This window comes from Eucalyptus grandis, chromosome 2 (assembly GCF_016545825.1).
Source record: "Eucalyptus grandis isolate ANBG69807.140 chromosome 2, ASM1654582v1, whole genome shotgun sequence".
Lineage (NCBI taxonomy): Eukaryota > Viridiplantae > Streptophyta > Magnoliopsida > Myrtales > Myrtaceae > Eucalyptus > Eucalyptus grandis.
In genome coordinates this window covers 27,671,296-27,697,159 of record NC_052613.1, presented here as the reverse complement: position 1 = coordinate 27,697,159, position 25,864 = coordinate 27,671,296, and the positions used below count along the sequence as shown (strand labels likewise).

General features: G+C 38.0%; 3 protein-coding genes across 3 annotated transcripts; 1 reads left to right on the top strand and 2 right to left on the bottom strand.

Annotated features, from left to right (window-relative positions):
- The first annotated feature begins 2,754 nt into the window (after positions 1 to 2,754).
- Positions 2,755 to 11,712, top strand: LOC120286196 (flap endonuclease 1-like). The gene is made up of 11 exons (XM_039306926.1): positions 2,755 to 2,766; positions 2,851 to 2,967; positions 3,018 to 3,076; positions 3,176 to 3,235; positions 3,336 to 3,389; positions 10,461 to 10,470; positions 10,620 to 10,685; positions 10,767 to 10,817; positions 11,113 to 11,231; positions 11,441 to 11,525; positions 11,605 to 11,712. The coding sequence occupies exons 1-11, from the start codon at positions 2,755 to 2,757 to the stop codon at positions 11,710 to 11,712; spliced, it is 741 nt and encodes a 246-aa protein (XP_039162860.1).
- A 9,329-nt stretch (positions 11,713 to 21,041) lies between these two features.
- LOC120290842 (disease resistance protein RUN1-like) lies at positions 21,042 to 23,089 on the bottom strand. The gene is made up of 2 exons (XM_039307326.1): positions 21,483 to 23,089; positions 21,042 to 21,339 (listed from the first exon to the last, which is right to left on the bottom strand). Exons 1-2 carry the CDS (start codon positions 22,497 to 22,499, stop codon positions 21,046 to 21,048), a joined length of 1,311 nt encoding a protein of 436 aa, XP_039163260.1. The 5' UTR covers positions 22,500 to 23,089; the 3' UTR covers positions 21,042 to 21,045.
- A 378-nt stretch (positions 23,090 to 23,467) lies between these two features.
- LOC120290604 (TMV resistance protein N-like) lies at positions 23,468 to 24,061 on the bottom strand. The gene has a single exon (XM_039306925.1). It carries the CDS (start codon positions 24,059 to 24,061, stop codon positions 23,468 to 23,470), a length of 594 nt encoding a protein of 197 aa, XP_039162859.1.
- Positions 24,062 to 25,864: the final 1,803 nt, after the last annotated feature.

The window sequence follows — 25,864 nt, the reverse complement described above, 5'->3', positions numbered from 1 at the left end:
AAGCCTAGGTCCATTCCAGTGGTTTCATTGGTATTTTGGTTTGGGATCAAATTCTATCGAATTCGAGCCTAGTTTCTTATTAAATGAATGAGAAGTCTTCGAACAAAAAATTAGGTGTTCGGAATCAGATCGACTATAGTAGCTAGAGAAGAAAGTAAAGAACAACCAATTGTTCTTAACAGGCAATAGATGAGAAAGTGATGTTAACACGGATTCCATCCTTGTAATAACTAAAATGAAGATGATATTTTAGAGGAACATAATCAATAGAATGGTAAGGAATCACAACGTACATTAAACAAATTTAGCGATTTAATTGAATCAATTGTTCAATTAAGTATGACATGGACGTACTTACACAAAATTTCAAGGATCATCCATTTCATTAAAAGATAAATCTTGAGAACAACCTAACTTGTTTTGTATAAAAAGTGGAAAGTAAATTTTCTTTTACTTGCTTAAACTATATGTACTAAAATGATTGGATGGTCAATGGTAAAATGATGATGTAGCATGCTCGGGAATTTAGTTCGATCAAGTTAGTTGGCGTTGTTAGGTACTAAAAGTTCATCTTTTTCTATCAATTTTAATAATTTATTCACTATTAAAAAGCCACTTCTCACTCTTTTCTTTGTTTGCAAATTTCGAAAGCAAATTTAAATAGTTATCCTTGAAGTTCGTTGTGAAAAAAGTCAATTCGCACCACCATAATTCATTCATTTGAAAGGACTATAATTTGATAAGTAAGACCAAATCCTTTCGATATTATTATTATTATACTACGACAATTGATGAAATGTTCATTTTGCTTGAGTTATAACATTTGTCTCACTAGTAATACCGCAACCATTTCCTGATTTGTAGTATTCGCAATTAGTGCATGCACATATCTTAAAATTCATTTATTGATTTCTTAAGTATTGCTAATAACATCTACGAAGATATGCAAGACCAATTCCTTTTCAAGATTTTTCTCCCACATTTTTTGGAATGGTTAATTTATGTGAATTCATAATATTAATTATGTAACCTCAATTTTCTATTAAATATATTTATATAGTTACGCTAATATGATATATTAGAGATGCTCATCGCATCAAGGTCCTTTCTTTCCATTGAGTAATCTATTTATTGCTTTAATTTTTTAGTGTTAAATTCTTATTTGCGCAACCGCCTTATCACTCATCATATGTTAATGGCTTAAGGTTAAAATTGAACTAAAGAGAAAATATATTAAAAAGGCGCTAGATTCATCTTAAGTAATCAAGTCCCCGTATACATAACAATTTGGTTTGCAAAAGTAAAATTTTCTGCTGTCCCATGATAGATTAGTGGCAACTCCTAGAATTGATTTGTATGTCTAAATGATTTAAATAGTATCCAAAAATTGTGATTGGTATGATTTTCGAAGAGTCCGCATTGAGTGATGGCACTATTGACACATCTCTATTATGATTAACTGCTTGTCCTCGCTTAGTATTACATTAGCTTTCTCTTGGTAGCTCACCTTAAGAAAGGTTGTGACACCAATGAATACATCGCCACAGCCATCCTCTCAATTGATGATAATTTAAGATTGGTTGTTCCGATTGAATATTTCGAACTTGGCATGGGTCAATCTTTTGAATGTCTCATCTAAAAGATGAAGAATTACTATTGTACATTTTCTCTTCCCTACAAACGTACATTAGCCGAATTAAAATGTAGATAAAGGCCTTTCAAATACTCAAATCTCAGTTAATCAATTCATTGATTTTTTTTGACCAAAGAGAAAATCATTGATTTTGACCATGAAGTACACTATAATGCATCATCATAATGCCTTCAAAAGTTATTCTCTTCTTATTGTAAGGGATTGTGGTCGTACACCTAAGCACTAATTTTTGTAGCACCGATTAGACATAAATCACTTATTTATAACAGAATCATGACACAGACACCTTGAAGTTGGATTGGTAAAAGAAGTTGTCTCAATTTACTTCGATATACCGATGGATTCATGCTTTAGAAAATAATGAGGTTTACATCGGAGATCCCTCAAAAGGACACATACTTCTCTAATGTAGCATGGTTAGCCCCTGATCCTATATCAAATGGAATAGCTCTATACATTTTCAAGAAAATCAGTTTTCTAGACAAAACAAGATTTCCATCGTCTGCCGACGCTGCATTTGCTGTTTATTGCTAAGATGGGGGTGGTGGCAGGAAGGTGGATTGGTGGTTGTGCGTGCCAAAATCTATGCTCGTTGGCAGCGAACAGCATAAGCCATTGCCGTGACTGATGAGAAGCAAAAGTGGAAAGTGCGCTTATGGATTTAAGTGTGACCAGAATGAAAGTTTTTGCGTCTAGAAGATATTTAAGCCTTTACGCCCCAATTTTATTTTATTTTTTTGTTAATCATTATCTGCAGTACAAAAATTAAATGATCATAAACTTTGACCTAATATATAATATTATCAGTAAATTTTAATTTGTTCAATATATGTTGCCCCTGGAGTTTCATTTGTTCAACATTTCCATTTACTCAATTATTAGGAATGAGAAGTTATTACTAGTATCATTCAACTTCGAGCCTGTGAATTTAGTTTTTAAGCTTATGTCCGAAAGTTTATCACTAGTACTTAAAAAAAAAAAACACCTAGCAACAGCCGCGCGTGACACCCACGCTTCAGCCCTGGAGGGAAGCGGAAGAGCTCGAAAAGCTGGAATTCAATTCATCCCACAATTTCTCTGCAACAATTCTCTCTCTCGATATGGGCATCAAGGTAGTTTCAGTTGAACCTCCGTCTCCTTCAATCCCATCATTTTCCATATGTTCTTCATCGAATCTCTTCCACTGATTTCGATAGGGACTGACGAAGCTACTGGCGGACAATGCTCCGAACGCCGTGAAGGAGCAGAAGCTCGAGAGCTACTTCAGCCGGAGGATCGCCATCGATGCCAGCATGAGCATCTATCAGTTCCTTGTTAAGTTGCTCGTGTAGGGGTCTTTTGGTTCTTTTGATTGGTGGATTAGGTTGTGGTTGGGAGGAAGGGGACTCGGATGCTCACCAATGAGGCTGGTGAAGTCACCAGGTACACTGGCATTGTAATACTCCATAAAAATGAAAATCCACTTTCGATGTGATCTTTGTGCCTGGAAAGTGTTTGAGTTTGAGCTGCTTTCCCGTGCAGTCATCTGCAAGGCATGCTTTACCGGACGATTAGGCTGTTGGAGGCGGGCATAAAGCCAGTGTAAACATTTTTCTTTACCTCCTGTGTTTTCATTGGGATAGAATGCTAGAAGAATGAAGCTCGTGCTTCTCTGAATTATGTTTTGCTGTTGTTGTGATAGCTACGTATTTCATGGTCAACCTCCTGATTTGAAGAAGCAAGAGCTTGCAAAACGGTACTTTATTATTATGCAGCCTTGTCTTTTTTGGGGGTGTGGGAATCCTCTATGAATACGTTTAGTTACCTTAAGTGAGTCTCTGAGCAATTTCTCAAAGAGGGCAGATGCCTCTGAGCAGTTGGCAGTAGCCATTGCGGTATATGCATCTCTTTCTCTCTCTGCGCGCGCTCGCGCATTTAATCACCCAGAAACACAGAGTACAAAAATGCTTAGTGAGCTATTGTATTTATTGTGTCTGCAGTCTCAGAACAAGGAAGACATTGATTAAAAGTGTTAGAATATAATTCATATAAAACTTGATGCGGAAATTCATAACAAATCAATGATCTTTTATCTTCATGATTTTCACAAATAGATTCAGACAAACCTTTATCCATAGCGCTACGCTTGATGATGATCGTTGTAGAAAACCCAATGATCTCGAACCAAAAGGAGAAATCCGATTTCTCTCCCTTAACCCACTAAACCTTAATGTATTCAATTGATGGAAGAAAGAATACGTTCTTTCAGTTATTGTTGTTCGTATGTGGGTGGAGAGAGGACCGGACTCTTTTATATGTTCGTTGAAAAGGTGCCTTCCATCAAAGCGATATACCCTTTCGTTTTATTAGAGTCGTACCTTCTCATAACCAATATTATTTATAGCATTTCAATCATTTATTAAACCATATAATAAATCACATAATATGGGCCACAATAATTCTTACATTCTCCCACTTGGCCCATATGATTTTCCTTTCATGGTTTAATGAAGACTATAATGTGCACAATAAGATTATGCTATAAAATTTCATTAAATTGGCAATCACATAATAATCACAATTAAGTAAAGAAAACTAATGCGAGTCATAGCGGTTATATGTCATTAATCGACATAGTCCCCTCTATGTACTACAACTATAGCACTTTACTTAACATGATCCATAAATGAGAAGTACAGTAATAGTCCAACCATAATGTTTCTTTAGAAACTATCCTGTTTAACATTCATCTATTTCCATAATGTATACTAAATAGAAAACAGGAAATATCAGAAACATGTAAGTGAGCTCAAAGTGTCAAATACATAAACTTAATACAATCATAATACAAACATTAATGACGTCCAATAATGCCCATCCTTTCAACATGCTCATTAAATGTTTTGGGCGGCAATCCTTTTGTTAAGGGATCTGCTATCATAAGATTGGTGCTAATGTGCTCAATTGACACTATTTGTTTCTGAACTTCTTCTTTGACAGACAAGTATTTGATCTCCATATGCTTAGCACCCTTAGAATACTTGTCGTTCTTAGAGAAGAAGACTGCTGCAGAGTTATCACAATAAATTTTCAGCGGCTTGGCAATCCGTCGACGATCACAAGCCCCGAAATAAAATTCCGCAGCCATAATCCATGAATTGTGGCCTCAAAGCATGCCACAAATTCAGCTTCCATAGTGGATGCAGCAATAACTGACTGCTTCACACTCTTCCATGAAATTGCCCCTCAAGCCAGAAGAAACAAGTAACCAAATGTTGATTTTCTTGTATCGACACATCCGGCTAAGTCTGAATCTGAATATCCAATCACCTTGAGATGATCAGATCTTTTATAAGTGAGCATATGATTCTTCGTTCCTTGCAAGTATCTAAGAACTTTCTTTGCAGCTTTCCAATGATCCATTCCAGGATTACTTTGATACCTACCCAGCATTCCGACAGCAAAACTGATGTCTGGTCTGGTGCAAGTTTGTGCATACATTAAGCTTCCCACAATAGATGCATAAGGAATATTATTCATTTGTCCTCGTTCCAATTCACTTTTCGGACATTGCATAAGGCTAAATTTATCACCTTTTTGAATTGGAACTATTCCTGCTGAACATTTACTCATATTAAATCTCTCTAAAATTTTCTCAATGTAGGCTTTCTGAGACAATCCTAATAATCATTGTGATCTATCACGGAATATTTCTATTCCTATCACATATGTTGCCTCTCCCATATCCTTCATTTCAAAATTCTTAGAGAGAAATTTCTTGGTTTCATGTAACAAACCAAGATCATTAGCAAGCAAGCAAATTATCATCAACATACAGAACTAGAAAAATAAACTTGCTCCCACTAATCTTCATATATATACACCGATCAACGGTGTTTTCCTTAAATCCAAATGAAGTTATGGTATCGTTAAACTTAAGATACCATTGTCGGGAAGCTTGTTTAAGTCCATATATTGACTTCTTTAATTTACATACCATGTGTTCCTTTCCTATAACTGAAAAGCCTTCGGGTTGGTCCATATAAACCTCTTCCTCTAAATTCCCATTAAGAAATGCGGTTTTTACATCCATTTGGTGTAACTCCAAGTCATAATGAGCCACCAAAGCCATAATGATTCTAAGTGAGTCTTTCTTAGAGACCGGTGAAAATGTCTCTTTATAGTCAATGCCTTCTTTAAGTAAAACCCTTTGCAACAAGTCTGGCTTTATGTCGTTCAATATTGCCTTTTGAGTCGCGCTTGGTCTTAAAGACCCATTTACACCCGACCTTCTTACATCCTTTAGGCAATTCAACAATATCCCAAACTTGATTTTGATGCATGGATTTTAACTCTTCTTCCATGGCATTAAACCATTCATTAGAATCTTCACATTCCATGGCTTGGGAAAATGAATCTGGATCATTTCCAATTCCTAAGTCAATTTCGACTCTTGTAGATAAACCATATAGTCATTAGAAATAGCCGACCTCTTTTCTCTTTGAGATCTCCTTAATGCTATTTCTTGTGACTCGGTTATTGGAGGTTCATTATTGACATCTCCATTATTGGGTGTTTGTTGTTCTCGATTATTGTTAGATTGTACTACAATATCAGAAACAACAACTTTAGAAGCTTTAGGCATAGGAACTTCTACCCTTACTTCTTGAATGCAAGCATCACGCATTCTTTCACTCCCACCGATGTCACCATTCTCAATGAACCTAGCATTTCCAGATTCAACAATTCTTGTACTATGATTAGGACAATAAAATTTATACCCTTTGGATTTCTCTGCATAACCAATGAAATAACCACTGGTCGTTCTTGAATCCAATTTCCTTTCATGTGGATTGTAAATTCTTACTTCTGCTTGACAACCCCAAACATGCAGGTGTCGTAAACTAGGTTTCCTTCCCGTCCACCCGTTCAAATGGAGTCTTTGGAACTGCCTTACTAGGAACCCTATTTAATAAGTACATAGAAGTCTTTAAAGCATACATCCACAAAGATAAGGGTAAAGATGAATGACTCATCATACTCCTAACCATTTCCATTAAAGTACGGTTACGCCTTTCGCTACACCATTTTGTTGTGGTGTACCGGCATTGTGTATTGAGCACAAATGCCATGTCTTTCAAGGAATTTAGCAAATGGACCTGGACATTGTCCCGATTCATCATATTTTCCATAATATTCACCACCTCTATCCGATCTTACTATTTTCACCTTTCTATCTAATTGCCTCTCAACCTCGTTAATATACACTTCAAGTGCATTCACTGATTGAGACTTATCATGCAATAGATAAATGTAACCATAACGTGAAAAATCATCAATAAAGGTTATGAAATAGCTTTCCTTACTAAAAGATGGAACATCGAAAGGACCACATATGTCAATATGTATAATCTCAAGAAGCTCTGTGCTTCTTGTGGCACCTTTCTTAGTGTGCTTTGTTTGTTTACCTTTAATACAATCAATACACACTCCAAGGTTAGTAAAATCCAAATTTGGAAGAATTTCATTCTTCACTAATCTTTGCATTCTTTCTTTGGATATATGACCCAACCGTTTATGCCACAAGTAAGCAGAATTTTCATTCACCAAACTTCGTTTAGTGCCAACATTATGATGCAAGGTCATTAATGTCTCAACAAAAGTATTATCGAGTCTAAATTTGTAGAGACCATCACATAAAGTTCCAGTTCCAATAAGAGCATCACTCTTAAATAGACTGAAAGATTCGGATCCAAACTTACAATAAAATCCCGCCACATCAAGTCTTGGCAAAGAAACTAAATTGCGAGAAAATGTAGGTACATAAAGGGTTCGAAACAAATCCAAATAATGCCCAGTATCTAAGATCAAACGATAAGTGCCAATGCCTTCAACTGGAGCTTTGTCTCTGTTCCCCGTAATCACATAACTTTCATTTGGCTTTATAGTTTGGATCGTAAGAAATCCCTGCATCGTATTTGACACATGAGTGGTGGCACCAGAATCAATCCACCAAGTATTATAAGGAACTTCAGTAAAGTTTGATTCAAAACATACTAAAGCACAAGGCTTACCTTTCTTTTCGAACCAAGCCTTACATTTCAGACAATCTTTCTTCAAGTGTCCAATTTTGTTGCAAAAATGACACTTAATAAGATTGTGTTCCTTCTTGTGGATTTGAGAAGCCTTTGAAGAGTCATTCAGGACGTGTAGTCCTTTCTTCTTGCTCCTTCCACCTTTCCTCTTAAAATTCTTTCGAACTTCTTGATGACTTGAGAGATGAACAGAATGAGCCTTTTGATTCTTTATCCTTATTTCCTCTTGAACTAGCATACTGGCCAATTCGTTTACATTCCACTTGTCCTTTATAGTGTTGTAATTCATTTGAAATGGCCCATATTGCTCATGAGGTAAGGAATTAAGTATAAATTGTACTAAAAGTACTCATCCACATTCATTCCCAAAGTCCTTAACTTTGCTGCTAAATTGGTCATCTCAAGTATATGCTCATGCATGGTACGCGAACCATCATATTTCATGGTGGTCAGTGTGCTCATCAGTGTACCAGCAAGTGACTTATCAGCAGTTTGAGAACGCTCTTCCACAAATTTCATAAATTCCTTAGCATTGTTAGTCTTGGGAAGAGAAGTCTTTAAGTTGTTTGCAACTGTCATTCGCATGAACATTAAGCTCAATCTGTTTGATCTTTCCCAAGCTTTATGGAAAGACTTTTCATCATTGCTACTTTCATCAGTAATAGCAGCTGGTTTCTCAGCTTGAAGTGCTAAATCAAGATCCAGGACACCTAAGTGAAACTGGACTTGTTCACTCCAATCAGGAAAATTTATCCCATTGAATAAGGGAACAGATGAGGCGTGCGTATGGAGTGAAACAGGTACAGATACTGCAAATGTGCAAGAAAATACTCATACATTAATGCTTTGAGAATATCATATAATCAGATTAAACTAAACTACACATGCACATCATAGTTCTCATTTGGGCGATCCTATGATATACAAATATATATAAACCATAATGATGCTAATAACTTTTATTTGATAATTGTAAATATATCTTATTAAAATTTATTTGTTATCTTTGGATATACAAACAAATTTAACAAATCATATTAATTATCAACCATCATGTTCATGAATTATAAGAAAATAATTAACCTTTGGGTTAATCCTAAGTTCTTATAATAAATGAACTTCAATATACCCATAACTCCAATAATGATATAAAACATATCAATTTCATATATAGCATCACTTAATCATGGGTAATTGAATAAAATAATTTACAATATCAAAAATTCAAAAAACTTCAAGGTTCGGCCACTTTGGTGACTAACAAACCATTCATAATATGAATTTTCAATATTGTAAAATACAAATATTTACCAAATTTGCACACAAGGATAAAATGCAATTAAAGCATAAGGGCAAAATGGTAAATAATAAGCAATGACAGAATTGCAATTATTAATTAAACAGGGGCATAACAATAAATAAATTGCAAGAAGGACAAAATTGGAATTTTTTTAAAAAATGGCATAGGGGCAAAAACGTAAATAAGGCCGCGCTGGGACGTCGGGCGCGTGCCTCGCACGCGCGTCCAACGCGCGGGCGCGTGCGTTGCACGCGCCTGCACCTGCACGGGAAGCCCCGCGCGTGGATCCCACGCGCGCAGCGCTTGCGCGCGCGTGAAGGCGCGTGTCGCGTGGGTTCCACGTGCACGCAACCGCAGCGCGTGGATCCCACGCGCCTTCTTCCTCGCGCACGAGACGCGATTCTTCGCCATTTTTCGCCGTTCCGCCGCGGTTTCGCCGCCATTTCTTCTCCGGCAGCCCATCCCAGACACAAATAAATAATGGGTTTTGAAGAGCATGCCGGCACGACCACATGGGTCCAAATTTCGGAGAAAATGACCAAAAATTGGCCCCAAATCAAACCAAAGTTTCAGAACACAAAAACTCCACCACCGCCGCTTCCGCCGCTCGATTAGCCTCCGGCGAACACCAATATACCGGAAAAATCATGGCTAATGTTCCTCATGACAGTGCGACGGTGTGGGTCCGAAATCAAGCGGTGGGTTGCCGGATTTTACCCGGAACCGGCGAGTTTCTTCCTTGCCCTCAAAATTCCGAATTCCACCATTTTTGTCTTTTTCCACTCGTGCACACACAGTAACTTTTCTTCACCATTTTAGTCCATGAAAAACATTCTATCATTCGGATTTTCTTTAACAGAACCTTCCAAAACATTTCAACAACAACAAATGCTACGAACAGGATCGTTCAACAAATCATCAAACATCAACTATAATATTTCTTTAAACGGAAAAATCATGAGATCATAAACCAAACGCTCTGATACCAACTGTTAGAAAATAATTCATATAAAACTTGATGCGGAAATTCATAACAAATCAATGATCTTTTATCTTCATGATTTTCACAAATAGATTCAGACAAACCTTTATCCATAGCGCTACGCTTGATGATGATCGTTGTAGAAAACCCAATGATCTCGAACCAAAAGGAGAAATCCGATTTCTCTCCCTTAACCCACTAAACCTTAATGTATTCAATTGATGGAAGAAAGAATACGTTCTTTCAGTTATTGTTGTTCGTATGTGGGTGGAGAGAGGACCGGACTCTTTTATACGTTCGTTGAAAAGGTGCCTTCCATCAAAGCGATATACCCTTTCGTTTTATTAAAGTCGTACCTTCTCATAACCAATATTATTTATAGCATTTCAATCATTTATTAAACCATATAATAAATCACATAATATGGGCCACAATAATTCTTACAAAAAGAACTGTGAAGGTTGGTCTCGTTTTGGTTTCCTTACGGTGCGATATTTTTGTCTTATTTGATGCGAAGTTTGATTTTGTCTCTGTTTTCCAGAAAAACCTATCTACTTAGCTAACTGGATGTGTGTGCACTTGTGGTACATGGCTTTGATACTCTTGCAGGTGACGCAACAGCACAATGAAGACTGCAAAAGACTATTAAGGCTTATTGGTGTCCCAGTAGTTGAGGTTACTATTCTGTCTGAAAAGTTTGTTCTTTTTTATTTCTAACAAAAAGTTCAGATACCAATTTCAGTTTTTGTACTTTAGGCTACTTCAGAAGCAGAGGCACAATGTGCTGCACTTTGCAAAGCTGGAAAGGCAAGTATCTTCCCATTTGATTGTCTTCTGATTTAGAATTGTTCATTGTTTTTCCATGATAACCAATTGTGTAACACTATGTAAACATGATTTAATTTACTTTTTCACTCACACATATGCTTGTTCACTTGTCTAATGTCTTCTTCTGCTTAGTCATTTACATTTGGTATGTTCTTTACTAAGCCTGTCCGAGGAATTTTTGCTGACTTTGAATCCTATCATTGCTTAATTGTTGTGTGGTAACCAGAATTCATCTACCATGAATGGTGCTTTAGCTGTAATATTTGTTTTTCAGATTTATGCAGTTGCTTCTGAAGACATGGATTCCCTTACTTTTGGAGCTCCTATATTTCTTCGCCATTTAATGGATTCCAGCTCAAGAAAAGTTCCAGTCATGGAATTTGAAATTTCAAGGTACTTATAAAAGTTTATCATTGTGATTGCTTAAATTTTTTTTCTCAGTTTCCTGACTTTTAGATCTTGGAGGAAATGAATCTGGCTATGGATCAATTCATTGACCTGTGCATTTTTTCTGGATGCGATTATTGTGAAAGCATTTGAGGAGTCCCTTCAAAATAATTTTAGGCTTTCAAAATAAGACTCACCTCTGCCGTCTCTTCCAGAAGTCCCATCAGCAGCTCCGATTTTTCACTTGTGTCCAGTGAGCTCGGATCTGCTGCATTGTTTGGTGCGTTGCTGCCGCCTCTGGTATGAGACATCATCATGACCATTTACCATGATCATTCTACAGTGGATTCTGAGCAATATTGTGCTCCTGCTATTGTAGAAACTGGGAGCAAGCTGTGCACTTTCTGCACCGTCATATGTAGCTTCTTTTGGCTCCTCAGGTGCCTTCATACTTTGCACCTCCTCCCGCATCTGCTCCTCCTTATAGGGACTCCATTTTGCTAAGAAAACTGTTCTCATGTTGTTTTGGATTTTGGACCTTGAGTGGCTAGCATTCTTATCTTAGTTGTAATGGTCTTAGGGGTTCGGCTCCATAATGTTCTTTCTCAGAGTTTCAATAATACGGCATGGACTCTTCAGATTAAAAAACGTGCAAGTATGATCCAAAAAATCTATTTCTCTTTTCTTATGCATGCAGTATTATGTATAAGGTTCAAAAGCAAATTACAAGAAAAAAAATGTCAGAAGATGGAGTAGATCAGATGACCTTTGTGTAAGAATAGTGGTGTGACTTCTCTAATTCACTTGTTTCCCAGCAATATAATGTGAGTACTTGGTAGTACTGTTCACACGTTTTATTTCATAGAACAATATAGGCAACCAATTATGTAGCCTCCTGCTTAGGCAGAAGATGTGCAGTATAGTATGACTCGGTACATAAATTAAAAAAAAAAATGCTGACCTGAGTAACATCCTCCCCTTGATAAACGTAAAACATCTCAGGGAAAAGATGAAGATAGTCTGATGACAGCTTACCAGGTTCTTCTATCTCGTTCTTTCTTCCATATGAGTTGTGATGCATATGATGGATTTTCTAGCAGATTCTCCGCTATTCCTTTACGTGTATAACATATCGACCCAACAGATACCCCCAATCTGTCTGTGGCATCGAATTATGAAGTAGGACAACTGTCATCCATGACCTTGCTGAGAGAGAGCTTCTACTAGGAGAAATGTCAAATGTTCTGTAGGAAGCTGCCGTTGTATAGTCACGTAATAATGTTGTCGAACACCGGAAGTTCTCTTTAACCTGGAAACTTTTCTTTGTTTTTCTAACCGCATCGTTGCTTGTCAAGAAGTGTTCGTACAGCAAATTACCGTCGCGCATCTTATGCTAGTTCCATTTTTTTTTATAAGGAACAAAATCTGCATACAATCTAAATATCTTAATAGTTAAAGAGGGAAAACGAATTTTATTTGCAAATGGCTATCATAAGCAGTAAGTGTAAGAGCACAGTTACGTTGTGCATATTTTGCAAATGATCAGGTGCAAACTGCTTAATCTTTAAGTCATATGTAAATGAAAATCTACTTTTGCAGTTCATTTGCATTGATTGCCTCCGTTTCAGCTGGAATTGATCTCTCAAATCATGTTGTGTGCCATATTTTACATTTTTAAGCAGAAGCTAAAGGTAACTACCAAGATAGTTACAACACCATGGAAGAGAGAATTTGCATGACAGGCTTTCTCTTCATTAGTCACTATAACCAATTTTGGTGGGCCTCGTCAAGTATATATTAACATGAATTCAATCCCCAGCAGCTCTTTAGTAAAGGGAAAAGAAAAAAACAGGAGAAATGATCTAGACTAGTCTTATTTTGAAAGCCTGAAATTATTTATGTAAACATAACCACAGCCTCTACTTTGCCTATGGTAATATTACACATTCAAATGATTGCTAAAGTTCCCAGTTCTCTGCAAAACCTGTCCCATCAAGTAAATTTGAATTCCAAGGAGAATGTACATGCAATGCTTTTCTCACTCCGCCCTTTTGATAACTTCTACTCCCCTGGATCAGAAAAGAAATATTGTTAGCACCTAGCATTATCACATGCAAAGTCATGAAAAAGACAAACGAATCTTCAATTGACATCTCTATGGTAACCAATCAGGGGCAAGTCAATCTCATGTGATGATGATAATGATGATTGTAGATAAAACAGTCGGTGTCAAATTAATTCCCCTAAAAAAGAGCAAAACTTGCCTGGAGCAGTTATTTGATTGGCATGCATCCTATAGGCGATCCTTTTGCACCAAGCAATCTCAAAGGCAGATATGGACTGTATACACTCCTGCAAGTAAATCTTCAAATTTCAAACCCTTGGCAAGAATAATTTCCTACAGCTTTATTGTAGTGTTAGTTTTTGGAGCCTAGACTTCATATGAGAATGCCGCAATGTGAAATCTGAGAAAAATCACCAACACTAGTTAAGTTTGAGATGTCAATTCAGCAATGAAACATGTTCATTCTTAACTTTGATGAGGAAATTTGTCATACGTCAAATCAATTTCTTACCCAGCTTTCAAGGAAGATAAGATGGGATGGAATCAAATTATCATATGCAACAACAAAGAGGTAATCAATTTATGCATTGAATAGCATAGACTGGTCATGCAGGATTGCATCTCAATCTACAAGTTGTAGAACAAGAAAGAAATTTGATGATCAAGTTGCACTATTTCTCAAGGGTAGGTTTAGAAAAAAAATGAACCTGTGTAGTGCTCAAAAGCCTAATAGCAATATATGCTTGAGCATTGTCTTACACACACGTCTTTAGAGATCAACAAAATATCATGTCTTCATGTTGACAGTTATAACAACATTATATTGCAACTCTTGTGCCATCAGGGAGTCAAACAAGATGAAAGCATGCATTTCTTTCCATGCCTAAGAAAAATAACATTTGCTTGTATTGAAGCTGCAAGTTAAAATTCATGGTAATAGAACCTTGGCTTGTCACATGAGTCTGAATTTCATAAGGTAGCTGCCTAATAGAAAAATATATCCTAGTATGGTTTCTGGGTAACAATTGAGAAACATCACGAAGTACACCACAAATCAGTGAGTCTGGGAAAAAGGTGAAGATAAGATGACAATGAAGCAAACCAGCATCACCCAAAAAAAAGGGTTCTCACTAAGATTTCATTAGAATAGTAAAGAGGGAAAAGTCCTACCAACAAGTTTAATGTATGTGTTCTCTACCAAGCATTTTGCTCCGTCTCTCATGAGTCCCACATAGCTCATGTTGAACTCTTTTTTGCACATAAGCCATATGAGAACGAAACAGAGCGCAAATCAAATTTCGCTTTCTGATCATAGCATTCACTAATACCACAGTCTATTAAGATACTCAGATGAGTGCTCCAACAATTTGGAAATCCCACATTAGTTCAGTTGACCATGACCCACAAAAGTATTTTAGGAACATAAGTTTAACCGACAGTATCAAGGGTTATGAACAACACCCGTCTCACACCCTTGGGAATATGTAAAAACTCCATTACTTCAACTGCAGGAAGTTGTCTATATCATTCTTACAGAATTGGTTTGACATATCTCTATGTTTAAATCTCAAAAGCTGTTATATCAAATGTTAGTAAGAGCCTAATGATATTCTTGAAAAAAGAAGGAAAAAGCCAAGGCCTTGTTCTCACTACCAAGATGAGTAATATGCTTGTTCCATTGCAAAATTAACAATATCATAATCTAGCTGGAAGAACTAGCGTAATGCCGGCAATGGTCACTATTGGGAGAACTAAATTGTGCTAGATTTTTACTTTCTAGAAGGAATAAATACACTCAGTAGTAGCAAATAGCTCATATTTCACCAGTAGACAAGATATATGATATCCATATATGATAGAACAATATAAGATGGCAAATATGACATGCCATGCCCTAACACTAAAATTGTGACATCCTGAAATTTCAGTCATATTTTCAATTAAATAAATCAGGCCTTTCATCGATGCACCTATAGTGCTATTCTCTAAGCTAGTGAAACTAGACTATCTGGGGAAGTCATTAAGGGATTTTAATGCAACAGACTTGAGAATTCAACTAGGAATCGACTACTTGACCATGCTCATCTGCAGAGATCATTTTGGCACAGTTAAAAATCGATTAGAGATCAGAGATAGGTCGGTTCTACTAAGATATGTAGCTAAACATGGGTGATTCCACCAAATTGCAAAATTCTCGTCGATTGGTACTAGACTGATTTTTTTTTCTGTCGTTTTGGTACCCTGTGTCCGAATTTGAATTCTCAAGATTTTCACAACCACTGAGAGTCGCCAATGTGTCGAAGAGGTACGTTGTGGCTTGAAAATAATCAATCACGGGTCAATTGCACTAAAAATTTCTAACCGGTAGGCTAGGTCACACTAAAATCGCGTCTGATTGAAATTAACCATGAATTTGAATTCAATTTTAGAAATTGAAATTTCTATCATGTTATGAATCATTTTAAGACCATCGATTCATCCTCCGAAGATTTTCTGCAAACCGAGATTTTTGGCGAAAATTCGATATAGGGTCATTTTCGACCGGAAAATTTAGGGGACTGTTTTTTATCACGTTGTTGGAATGCAAGTTTGTTCTATTGGTGAGGAAAAATGTCAATTTGATCGTGGACACTTGGGTTGGATTTTTAGGGTCGAATTGAACCGATTCAAGAGGGAATTGAAGTGGAATCAAAAGAAATTGTGCAAAATTCGTAGCCCCTTGGTCCCCAACCTTTTGGACCACTTCAATGGCTTCCCAAGGAAGCTTTGTGGTCTGCAAGTGGGCTGAGGCCTTGGCTGTCCCCTTCTTCTTTCTCTGCCCTTTGCTTTCTCCATTGCAACCACTTTTGGAGCTCTAGAAGTGCAAAAGAAACTGAGCTAAGCCCCCTCCCTCACCGTCGACCGCAGCCAAGCCCCGGAATGTCTTTGCTGCTGTCACGCGCTCAACCGCAAGCCTGCGTGCGCTACCCACCATCTTCGCGTCTAGCCGCCTCTCTCTTGTCTCCTTGCTGTCCCATAAGCTCCTTGGGTCATCGTTGAAGCCCCTTGGACCCCGTTTAGCCACCGCCTGCCATCAGAGTCACCCGCCTAGGCCGCCGCTGCCTCTGTCGATCCTATCTCACCAAACCAACCACATAGCTCTCTTGTTTGGCCTAGCCACATAAATCAAACCCAGTAGGGAGACGTGTAGTGTTTGGCCCGCTTTGGAGCACTTCCCGGCCTTGCTAGTTGCCGTCGCTTTGGAGTTTATCGCCTGTCTCCGCCTCGTCGTCCTCGTGAACTCATCGGATTTCAAAACTAGTGAGTTTACTCACTAATCTCCACTTATGGAGTTAATTATGTTTAAGAGTAGATTAGTTTAGGTTAAGCTTGGATTATGTGGTAAGTTAGACCGAATTAGCAATTTAATTAATCGTTTATGCATGTTAGGTGGTTAGAGTAGTGTAATTAGCAAGCAGATATGTTGTATTATTTATCTAGATAGGTTCATAAATTTCCGGGCCCATTTCGGTATTTAATTAGGCTTTTCTGGCCGCAGTTTGCATTTATGGCATTTATTGGTATTTATTTAATTAATTAATATTTTTTGAAAATTAGACCGGGATAGCCAGTGATCGGAATTTTGTGCTGATTGCAATGGTGTGATTGGTTTATTTAATTGACTACTATTTTGTGCTAATTGAGTGGAATTTGTAATTTTGGAAATTTATCCCAAAATTGAGTAATTTGAGTGTTTAATTGGGAAATATCAGGCATCGGTTTATAACTTTAAAAATATTCTGGTGGACTACATTAAATGGTGAGATTTTTTAAAATGAAAATATTGTATTTTGGCTAAGGTCAACCGTGTACCCATACACGATTATTTTATCTGGTATGATAAAAATGGTGAAAATTGTTGGTTGACCAGGATGGTATACTATATCAGCTTGTGGGCCTTGATATATCAGTTCTTGGTGAGCAATATATCGGTATATCATATAAGTCTGAGAGTTTTGATATATCTGCTTTTGGTGAGCAGTATATCTTAGCAGCTTCTAGTGAGCATTATCAATATACTATATTAGCTTGAAGGCTTTGATATATCAAATTAGCGCGAGCCATATACTTTATCATCTTTTGGCGAACTATACTATCTATCTTCAGTTTATGGTGAATAGTCATTGATGTGATTGGACTTTATAGATAGTATTGAATTGGATGACTGAGAGATAATGTTGGTGGTATGGAGTCGATTGGATCGTTTGATCGATGACTCAAATTGATTTGATTTGAATTGGAGTGATTCGTTGAATATATGAATTGTACTAACTTGTAGGAAGGAACTGAGGCTAAGGTAAGCCCTCTGTCTTGTGTGTGCTTAGGTAACCTTTAGGCGTATTTCTTTCCTAGTCAGGACTTAGAGGGTGAACTTGCTGAAACGTTGTTTCATCCTATTGTGGGATAACATTTACAGTTCCTTAGATGTTAATACCTTATGAGCATTTTGGATAGCCAAAGAAGGTCATTGAACAGCACTCTTAGATTCCTCTCTCTAGGAGCCAAAGAGCTTGGGTCTACAAACTCGTGAGATCCATTATCTGGGTTGATGCGGGTCTACCCCATAAGGTATCCCATAAGTTCAGATTGTGGTATTGTCACAGGTAAAATGGACCCAGAGAAGGCCCTCTTCTAGAGTATGAGATTCCTAGGTTAGTGCTAGAGATAGGTTTTGGCGAGGGTACGGCTGACCCTCTAGGTGGTTCGGTGGTGGATTCGAGTTTGTCGGATCCAGGGTCCTTGGAGTATTCAGTTGAAGAGTCGAATGTTTAGAAGACCAGTAGCTTTTCCATCTTTTGCAGACTTGTATATATAGATTAGTATTGTATATGACTTAGTCTGAGGTGTATATAAGTGTAATCTGGTTTTTGAAAATTGTGGCAGTACTTTTCTATCACATCTTCGTGTTGTCTGAGGATTTAATTATTCACTTCCACATGCGTATTAAAATAAATGGGTCGGTGACACGTCCTGATATGTTGCTATTTAATCGACCATTGAGGTGATATGGAAAATGCATCCGGAGAATCGGGGTGATATGGAAAATGTAGCCAGTACTATGAAGCACCCAAGTTTCCAGCAAATTATTCAAGCAATCGAACCTAATTAACAATAATAATGACGACGGCGAAAACCACAACAACAACAACAATTTAGCAGTCGACATGTAATTCAAAAGCAAAGTTAGAACCTAGTCAAATTATTATTGCATATGATTGAATTAGAAAATCACACCACTATTCTTAAACAAAGGTCATCATATGTACTCCATCTTCTAACAATTTTTTTTTTTTTTTTTTTTTTTTTGTATTTTGCTTTTGAAGCTGACAAATAATTCTACATACTTAAGAAAAGAGGAACGGATTTAATGGATTGTACTTGCCCATTTTTTAGTTTGAAGAGGCTAGACCGTATTATTGAAGCTCTGAGAAAGAACCTTATGAAGCCGAAATCTTGAGACAATGGAAAAGACAACTAAGATAAGAATGCTAGCCGCTGAATGATCAAAATCTAAAACAACTCAACAATAGTTTTGTTAGCAAAATAAATTCAAGGTAGGAAGCAATTACTTTTCACTACTGATGAAGTGTTGAAGGTGAGGATATTACTGTTGCACAACACAAGATTCAACTCCTTAAACCCTTCAACGAATGTGAATAGAAACTTCTATTGAAATGTGGGGTTTTTACCACCGTCTACACACCAAATCAAATAAAAAATAAGGTGCTAGTCGCTCAGTTTTCCCAATTAGCTCAACACCATAAACTTCAACCATCAGACCCTTGTAACAAAACTCCATATCCAGATCTGAATAGGGAAATAGGTAATTGCGGAAACACTTGGTGAGCAATTTAGAATTACCAGTGCAAGTTATGGTGCGAAACGTGGTGTTGCCATATTCCAGCTGTCGATGGGGCTCCTAGAGGGGATGGCGTAGGCGGAGGTAGTGGTGACACGCTGAAGAATGCAACGAGTCTGAGCTCACTGGACACAAAAGATGAATCAGAGCCACTGATGGGACTCATTATACCAAAGTGGAGGTGGGGTAGAAAGACAAGCCGAAGAATGCACGAAATCTATGCTCGTCGGGGACAGACGACAAATCGAAGCCGCCGACGTTGCAAATGTCACCCCCAAACTCTCCATTCCAATAATTCCAATAGATTTCCCGCTTATTTAGCTTCCAACAATTACATACTTGGAGCTTTGGTAGCTTTTTCAATTTCGATAGGTCTGACATCCTCTCCAAGGTAGGGCAATGGTCGACTGTTAGGGAGCAAAGGGATCCCAATTCTTCAAGGCCACGAATCTTGACTAATGAAAGGCAATATACCAAATCTACCGTTTCTAGATTCTTCATGCGCGACAGATCAAGTACTTCTGGAAGGAACTTACAATAAGCCATCTCTAATGATCTCAATCTTTTCATTTCTAGCTGCAACGGTGCGTCCAGTTGTCTAAGCTCACAGAGCTCCATATGGAGTTCCTCCGACTCCGCATCAAATATACTGGAAAATTCTAGCGAACATCTATCGAATGTCAAGATTGACAAGCATTTCAAATTGGTAAAATCCGGTGATCGTGCGGTCTTCAAATCTCGAAGTTGTAACTCTCTTAAACTAGAGGGGAGCTGAGGGAGGAATTGCACATTTTTGCAGCACAATTTTAGTGTTTTAAGTTGAGATAGGCTACCAATGCTAGTGGGAAGAGTAATGACAAGTGTTTCCTATTGAGATGGGGCACCAATTCTAGTGGAAAGAGGGAGGTCTGTCATGCAGAATTGTTGCACAGCAATATGCAGTATTTCCTGGTAATGTACCTCATAAGCACGATTTTGCTCTTGCCAATATTCCTCCGACTCAGGTTCCTCATGGGCACGACTTTGCTCCCGCCAATATATCATGTTACGCCAACGTTTCTCCTTCTCGATAGAGGACCACCGGTAATTTTTACGGTCCCATGTCAGACAAGTCAAACTTTGGGGAAGCTCCGGCAATTGTTCAAGTTCAGAATATGTTTCTAGCTCAAGTGTTTGGAGATTAGAGAGGTGACTCACCGTGGTGCGTAATCCGCATATACGTGTGTCTGACAAGTTTAGGATCCTTAGATGGGACAGTCTCCCGATTTCTTTAGGAATTTCGCCAATCAAGTTGCAACATCCTCGAGCATCTAACTCTTCGAGCTTCTCCACTAGCCCAATCGCACTTGGTAATTTTGTGATCCCTCTTATGTCGCTCATCCTTATTACTTTCAATTGCTTTAGATTGCCAATTGAATCAGGTAGGTGATCAATACTTGTTGATGATAAATCCAACTCGACTAATGATTGTAATTCGCCAATCGAGTCTGGAAGTTCCTTTATCTCCGTACACTTCGATAAATCCAACTGCCTAATTTTCACCAACCCTCCAATTGAGTATGGCAATTTGCTAATATTCCTATTTGGTAAATCAAAGGTCAACAAATATCGCAAATTACCAATGGATGGGTCGATTTCAATTAAGTCGATACAACCATCAAGAATCAATCTCTCTAGGTACACCCATGTAGATAAATTAGGTGTTCTCTTTAAGTATATGCAGAATTTGAGATTTAGTACTTTTAGTTTTTTGGCCTCCTACAAAACAATTTGATAAAATATATATTAAGAAATGACCTGTAGTGGAACAAAAAGACAGAAGAAATAATATGCTTATGCAAGGAGTGGGACTCATATCATACTTTAAGTTGTTCCCAACCAATCCATTCCTCCGAAATATTGCTCCATGAAAGGTCAAGAACGATTAAGTTAGCCGGATGAAAGTTTGTTGCCTCAAACTGGCTAGAGCAAAATTGCCAAGAAAGCCATCTTAAACTAGGGAGAAGGTTGTTGAAGTCTCCAACGAGGCGCTTTCCATTCCCTTGAAAGAACCTTAGGTTTCGTAACGGAGCAACTTCATCACTTGTCAAAATGCCTCCATGAAATCCACCATAATATCCTAGAGACATTGCTTTTATTTTCCTACTTCCCTGACAATGGAAACATCCAGAAGTCCATATGTGAAGGTCAAAAGCAAACAATTACAAGTGCTAATAGCGATTAATTTATCCTTTTACAAGAATAATCTACAACACTACATCGAAAAATAAATTGCTATTCCTTTTTTTTTTACCTCTTTCTCCTTCAGAATGCTCCAAGCTTCATCATAGTTCCACACTCTACTATGCTCATAGGGATCGGTATAGTTCTCTTGACGGACAATTTCCCTTCCGAGGTCTCGCACTTGGTCATGCATCCATAAAATATCGCCTTTGAGTTTTATCAAGGACATGAGAAAGAGGACTTCAATGGCATCATGTGGATGGTATCCACAGGCATCCCACATGTAGAAAGGGTATGATTTCTCCTTATTAACAAAAAAACAGGCTATATCCAAAAATACTTCCCTTTGTGTAGGATCTAACCTGTCATAAGTTATCATCAATTTTCTCTGGACTTCCTTAGGAGGAGCTTCTTGTAGCTTCTTCCATGTGTCAACCCATAATTCTTCAGGTTTTCCGTTAAGGGATGAACCTGTAATCTCAAGAGCTAAAGGGAGCTTTCCCAAAGTATGGACAATTTTCTCAGAAAGGAACATATGATCTTCTGGTGGAGAGTTTCTTCTAAAGGCATGCCTACTAAAAAGCTTAAGAGCATGATCAAATTTCATTTCTTGTACATCGTAAGTCAAAACGTTTGCGGACTTTTCTACAAGGCCTTCACCTATTGCTTCTCCCTTAACCATTAGGATACTTTGGTCCCTAGTAGTTATGATAATCCTACTACTAGGACCGAACCAATCACCTTTTTCTGCTAGACTTTTAAGTTGTTCTTTCTCATCCACGTCGTCTAAAACAATGAGAACTTTTTTATTTTTAAGTACTCCTCTGTTCATCATGTTGATCCCATCATTCACGTGATAAATTTGGTCGATAGAATGAGAACCAAAGAGCTTGGATAACAATTTTTTTTGCAAATTTACCAGACCATTATTGCCTTTTGATGATTCCCCAACATCTGCAAGGAAACAACATCCGTCAAAGCTAGAAGATAGTATGTTGAAGACGACCTTAGCAAGAGTTGTTTTGCCAACACCGCCCATTCCGTGGATTCCAAGAAATTGTACACCATCAGACCCCACTTCCAACATTTTGATTATAGCTTCTACGCGATCATCAACTCCAACTAGATGTTCAGTTACATTTTCATGTGCAACCTTCAGCTTAACTGAAATCGTTTGAATTACCGAACATATAAGGTCTCCTTGGCTGCCATAAGGTAACAACCATGTTAGGGATAACTTTATATGTAAAACTTACTCGCACAGTGACTAAATTGCTCTCACTTTATGTATAAACCTGGCAAAAAAATCTAGACACCTATATGATTATGATTTTTGCCGATCTCCGCTCGCCAACTTCAGTCACCATCACCGTCGGCCCCTGCCACTGCACCATTGATGTCGCTCGCCTCTCTGCACCGTCACCATCACATTTCCGTGTGTCGCCCGTTGTGCCCGTTGACTGGCTATATCGGCCTTGCCTCAATTCTCCACGTCACATGGGTCGCGGCCTTGCGACTGTCGGGGATGGCGTCATTGGCCTTGGGCCAAAGCCACGTTGGATATGGTCGTCCAGATCCCGGATCCAACTCGCCATAGCGAGTGAGAGAGAAAGTGTGGGGGCCGAATGGCTCAGAGGTAGCTTCTGGCCACTTGGTGTTGGGCTGGCGACGAAGAAGTGACTGACGGACGAGCTGCTGCGGTGGCTGGCCAACGGCTTGGTGGAGCTCTTTGGAGATCTATTACTGTTCGTAGCTATTATGTCATAGACAGGGAGCATGAGGAGAGAGGGAATCAGGATAAGAAGGGTGCGCTACCACCGCAATAGTGCCATTGGCTGGAGCTATTGCAGCGATAACACCGATAGAGGCCACCAGAGAGCATTCCTTTCTCACCGCTGTGGTGGCCGATAGCAGCGGCGGCCATTGCCGTGACTACATTTAAACTATATAAAATCGACTACATGTGTAAACTATATTTTCACTGACAATACCACAATTAAACTGAACACGGAGGAAAATGAAATCTACAGATGGCAGTTGACAAGTTATAGATATTTACCCTTGATCTTTCTTCAAGTTCCATCCCTTTATCTCGTCCACCTCATTGAGAGCCTTTTTCCATGACTCCACTTCTGCACTAAACTTTTCCTGGTGCTTTGCAAGAGCTTGGCTATATAAGTCTGTTTTGAGCTTGACATCTTCAGGTTCCACATCCAAGAAAATGGGCAGAATCTCTTTTTTCTCATTCAATTTTGAGGTGCACTCAACCATGTATGCGAGCTCTCGGAGGCACCAGTGACTCGAAGCATAATTTTTGGAGAATATGGGAATGTAGATTTTGGAGTTCTCAATTGCTTGTAGAAGTTTACCACCAATTTTTTGACCGATGCGAAGGGATTCATCGTCCCTAAAGACAAGGATCCCGACCCCAACCATGGCATGGTAAAGGCAATCGGTGAATCCATGACGGGTGTCGGTTCCCCGAAAACTCAGAAAAACCTCATATGAAGGTCCGGATGATGCCTGCGAATTGGTCTCATTCACTAGCATTTTGGGCTTCTTCGGGGTCTGGCTGGAAAAGGGAGTATTGGAGGTGAGCTCATGAGGGAAAGAGCCGTCAAGAGGTCCGCGCTTGCCAGAAACCGCCATGTTTCCAGCAAAGCGAATAGCGAGAGACTTGAAAAGGCTGAGGGAGTAAGTGAATGCTTGAGAATTGAAGAATGAGAACTCTGCGCAGAGAGAGGGAAAGCGTAGTACAGGACCTTATAATGGATACAAAGGAAGAGGAAAGAGAGCGAGAGAGTGAAGGATCTTGATGCTATTGTTAAAAGTCTCGTCTAGCAATATTTTTACGAAAGTGCCATTTTCCTGGATGAGTGAGTTTTGTTTCTGTTGTATCGATGGCGGTTGTAAATTGATACTTGGTGTTGTTAAGGGCATTTTTGACATTTGGAGATGGATGTGTGGGTGAATGGGTTTGAGATTCACTTTTATATTATAAGGTTTTTGGGATGAAATTGTATATCATCAGAAAGTTTGGCCTTTGAGAGAGTAGGTTCGATAATTGAATTGGTCGGCTAATAATAAGTGAACTGTGTCAAAGCTAAGGAATCTATGGTAGAGGAAAAAAAAATTAAATTTAAAAATAGGTGGTGGAAAATCCATCTTTGAGATGATAAAAACGCAATAAAGAATATAATCCTTCCCTAAACGTATTTTATATATTTCAGTGAACCACAATTTTCTTAGAATAAGTAAAGCAAAATAATCATATTTCTTTATGAAATTTATTTTGCTTCATTTTTCACTAAGAGATGGATCATGAAATTATAAGATTTTAAACCATCGGAAAAAAATTACTTTGCCTCACATATTCCAAATCAATGCGATACCCGTTCTAATATTAGTTAAGGAACCCATTATATTTCAACCCCATCGATTCAACGATAAAAAATGCAACTAGCATTATATTATTGGATACACCCTAGAACCTAATAATGTGGAAAGCCTACTAAGTATTAACTGGTTCATGCATGAGTCAACAGTGCAATCTTAGAATCCTAGCTATGCTCCTATTTTAATTTTGTTAATACATATGCAAACAAGATAGAAGTGAGTATTGTCATAATACTATGCAAGATTAACTTAATTAGCTGATAAGGTAGATTGGAGATCCTAACTATGAATTATCAGGAAATATTTAGTATATGACTTTGCTTGGATGTAAAATGTCATGGTATCATAGTGGTGCCATTTGTTATATTGCAAGAAAAATTTGTAAAGCAAGAAGAATTGCTTGTCAATATCTTTAGTTTTTGTACGAGTGAAAATAAGGGTTTGAATAAAGAAATGGCAGGTGGTGTACGACATTATTCAAGAAATTTTTGTCCATAAGTTTCATTTTAAAGATGTGTCGAAAAATAGAATAGGTTTTACGAATCATCCTACAATATGCATAGAAGTTTCTACTGGTCAATCAATGGGTTGTCATCTTAGGAGTTCCCATATCCCATATGTTTAATAAAGTTAGAGATTCGTAGCCTTAAAATAGAGTATATAAAGTGAAATCGGGATGCAAAATGAAGATGATTTTTGTGCTTTTCTTTAATGTAACTATATTAGAAAAAAGTTGAAAAATCCAATCAGACTTTGTATTTACATCAAATACTACTTTGAGTTCTTGAAATTTGCGGCATTGTTCATCTATAGACAAAAATCCTTAGCTAAATGCTAAATTATGCTTCTATAATCGAAATGTGTTGTATGGGGCGATCGCAAGATTGGTGTGGTGTGGTCCGTCAGTTTATGCAATGCACATGTCATTTTAACGGAAAAAGTCCGAGGTACGTTTGTTTGATTAATTATTACACATGTTAGCATCTAAGCATGCGTCGATCTGGGCCTTAATTCCCCGATGGCCCACTCCTATTGCTCCCGCTCTTGATGGAATCA

Coding starts and splice junctions, on each gene's coding strand:
- LOC120290842 (XM_039307326.1), bottom strand. CDS start 22,499: ATGTTGGAAGTGGGGTCTGATGGTGTACAATTTCTTGGAATCCACGGA. Junction 21,340..21,482: donor GCATTCTGAAGGAGAAAGAG/GTAAAAAAAAAA, acceptor TTCCATTGTCAG/GGAAGTAGGAAAATAAAAGC.
- LOC120286196 (XM_039306926.1), top strand. Junction 2,968..3,017: donor TGAGCATCTATCAGTTCCTT/GTTAAGTTGCTC, acceptor TTGGTGGATTAG/GTTGTGGTTGGGAGGAAGGG. Junction 3,236..3,335: donor GAGGCGGGCATAAAGCCAGT/GTAAACATTTTT, acceptor TTGTTGTGATAG/CTACGTATTTCATGGTCAAC.
- LOC120290604 (XM_039306925.1), bottom strand. CDS start 24,061: ATGGCGGTTTCTGGCAAGCGCGGACCTCTTGACGGCTCTTTCCCTCAT.